Genomic DNA, 3,129 nt, shown 5'->3' on the forward strand with positions numbered 1-3,129 from the left:
GTTTTGCTCAGTATATCTTATCGATATCTGAAAGAAACTTATTATTAACCCTATCTAGCTATAGACCGGGCTTTTTTGAGCATGGTGGGACGTGGGGGGGGTCATTGCCCCCCCCCCCTTAGAACTCGCGAACGGTATATGGCATGACCACCAAATTTTCAGAGGATGGTGTACCAGTAAAAAATTATCATCTCTAAAAATTTTTATGACGTAATATGACGTCATTATGACGTCATAAATGTGATTTTATTGGCCAAAACCGTCTAGATAGGTTATTCCCTGAATACTAAATGATATTCAACATAACTTTACCAAAAGTGTTTATTACAGAATATTAGGGTGTGCTAAGTCTTATGTTGCCATAGTAATACCGGTGACGTCATAAAATGACGTCATGCATATTTAAGATATCCGCCATCTTGGATCTTCAATCTTGAATTTACAATTTTTTTTCATGATAAAGCCTAAAATACATTGTAAACATACTGAAGACCTTCATTTAAACCTTTTTTGAAAAAAGAAATGGAAGTATTGATGAAATTAAGGAAAATAACCTGTATATACCTGTTTTAATGATATAGTCCGCCATCTTGGATTTTGGCCAATGACGTCATCAAACTAGCATAAATTATGCATATTTAAGATAGACTTTACACAAAATTATCCGGGATGTTATTAATATTAGAAACCATGAGTAACTTGACATAAAACCAATAAAATTCTATTGTTGAAACCGAAATTACTAAATTTAGCAAAAAATGCCTGTCAGAAACCCGTCGCCATGGCAACACAAAAATTATTATCTTATTCCAATAATAGAAAATTGTTCCCAATAATGTTCTAGAAAAAGTCTTCAAGTTTGGCCGTTCTAGCGCTAGCCGTTCAGACGCTATGTGACATCAAAGTTGGCGCGGGCACTTAAGCCCCCCCCCCCCCGGTCTAGATAGGGTTAAACTCTGCACATAACCACCAATGAACAATCAGGCACTTAAGTGGAAAGTATTGAATATCATTTTATTCATTTAAATGGTTATTTCTGTTATTTAGGATGCTGCTTCTTGGAGATCTAACAGAGGAGAAGCGTACAGGTCACGGAGAGGCTTGTTTTCCTAACAAGTCTGACATAGAGATTTCCAACTACGCCTTTCAAACTGATGATATGGCGGCGGTCGACGAAGGAAGAAGGTGTGGTGTTGTTTATAAGTGAAAACTTAATTAAAACAACATCAGTACAGTGACTTTCGTAAGGTCTATACCTAGACACACACACACGTGGGTACAAAAAAAATTGACCTACGTACTGTTGTACGTACTCCTGCAGCTAAATCAATTAATAACTCGTTCTTGTAAGGTTCTAAGGTCTAAACATACTCTAATATAGTTACATGTACACAGTCTGGGTTACTGCCTATTAGAATGAAGTTAAATTTATCTTTTCATATCAAGAATGTAACAAATTCCGTTAATTGGGAAAAATTGTCCGCATGAAAATTTTTCGTAATTAGAAACAACTAAAAGATTTCGTTCGGCCCACAAACCACGTGACCGCTCCCCCGCGACCTTCGAACTTTCTCAGTTTGTTCTGTTTTTGGGGGAGACGGTTCATGTTTTCGGTCCGCTCCGCTTGAATTTCGAGTCATCGGTATGGAGAAGGAACCTCGGCGCCATCGTCAATCTAGGAGGTGTTCGGTATGTCGTCTGCCTGTGAAGGGACATCCGGGCCCGTGCGGTCCAGGGAAATGCCAGTACGAAAGAGGGAAGGGAGCGTCAGACTCGGACGCGTACTTTTCCCGCCTGAAGGACACGGTTCGACATCTGAGGAAGGAGAGCAAGGTGGACGAGATTGCGCGGCGGGTATGGTCCGAGAGCACATCGGATGAGTCAGAAGACGTCCTGACGCCCCGGCCCCGTTCTTTGCCGGTCAAGACAGCAGACCTGTCTCCGAGACGGGTGGACGGGAACCAGGCTCGACACGCGAGGGCTTACAGTGAGCCACCAGAAGTTCCACGCCTGAAGTCTGCGTTCACGAGCGGTCAGGAGTCGCCGGCGACATCAAAGACATCAAAGAAAGAATCGGACTCGGAGCAGTATACTGTGAGGGATCTACGGGCGTCGAAGAAGTTGGTGAGAGAAGTAGACCAAGTGCTGGAGGGTTTACTGGAGCCAACGTCTCGTGCAAGGGGCAAGATTGCTGAGAAACGAGGAAACCACCGCTCCAGCTCCACATCGTCATGGGGCAGTAACAGTAGCGCTAGCAGTGAAGAAGATCGGCCGCACAGAGCACGCTCGACTCGTTCGCGGCGTTCTAGGCAACGTAGACGGCACAGGAAGCGGAGCAACAGCAGAGACAAGCGGCATAGAAAGACGGAGCAACAGCAGAGGCAAGCGGCACAGAAAGCGGAGCGACAGCAGAGAAAAGCGGCACAGAAACGGAGCGACAGCAGAGAAAAGCGGCACAGAAAACGGAGCGACAGCAGAGAAAGGCGGCACAGAAAGCGGAGCGACAACAGAGAAACGCGACACAGAAAACGGAGCGACAACAGAGGAAGGTCGAGAGCTGCTTCATCGCGTAAACGGGGAGAAAGGAGTCGCAAGAATCGGTCCAGTTCGGACAGTTCGTCGTCCCAGTCGCGTTCAAGAGACAGGCGTCAAAAGAAAGGTAAGACAGGACGCACTCGTACCATAAATGATGCTAGCTCCGCTCGTGTTAAGATAGAATGGCCACAAGAAAGGGCTCATTTCCCTGGCTACGGAAAAAATGGTGGCGTGACTTATGATGAACTAACATTACCGATGTTTGTACATGGTTATGTAAAGAATGTGATCGAGTCTCATTGTCACAAAGTTCCCCGTGTGGTCGAGGACAAGTTATGTCATCTGTCAGACTTGATGTTTGATGCGGTTTACCATGATTGGGTCACGGTTAGAGAGCTACATGCAGCGGTTTTGTACGGGTTGGAGCACGAGACGGTGACTTGGTCTGATTCCGACATGTTGGACACAATCAGGGACAGACATTATCGTACACAGGGTGGTGTTGCAACCGGGAGTGCTCAGGGGGCGGAGCCACGGACGGGTAAGCCACCCTCACGTGATACAGTAGGCACTTCTAGACCGCGTTATTGTGGC

General features: G+C 45.6%; 1 protein-coding gene across 1 annotated transcript; it reads left to right on the forward strand.

The window, feature by feature from the left end:
* Positions 1 to 1,565: 1,565 nt before the first annotated feature.
* LOC109465116 (pre-mRNA-splicing factor 38B-like) lies at positions 1,566 to 2,659 on the forward strand (the record flags this gene model as incomplete). Its single annotated transcript, XM_019762258.1, has 1 exon — positions 1,566 to 2,659. A coding segment is annotated over exon 1 (1,015 nt), but the record flags the coding sequence as incomplete, so codon positions are not given.
* Positions 2,660 to 3,129: the final 470 nt, after the last annotated feature.

This window comes from Branchiostoma belcheri, unplaced genomic scaffold (assembly GCF_001625305.1).
Source record: "Branchiostoma belcheri isolate BF01 breed outbred unplaced genomic scaffold, Haploidv18h27 scaffold1482, whole genome shotgun sequence".
Lineage (NCBI taxonomy): Eukaryota > Metazoa > Chordata > Leptocardii > Amphioxiformes > Branchiostomatidae > Branchiostoma > Branchiostoma belcheri.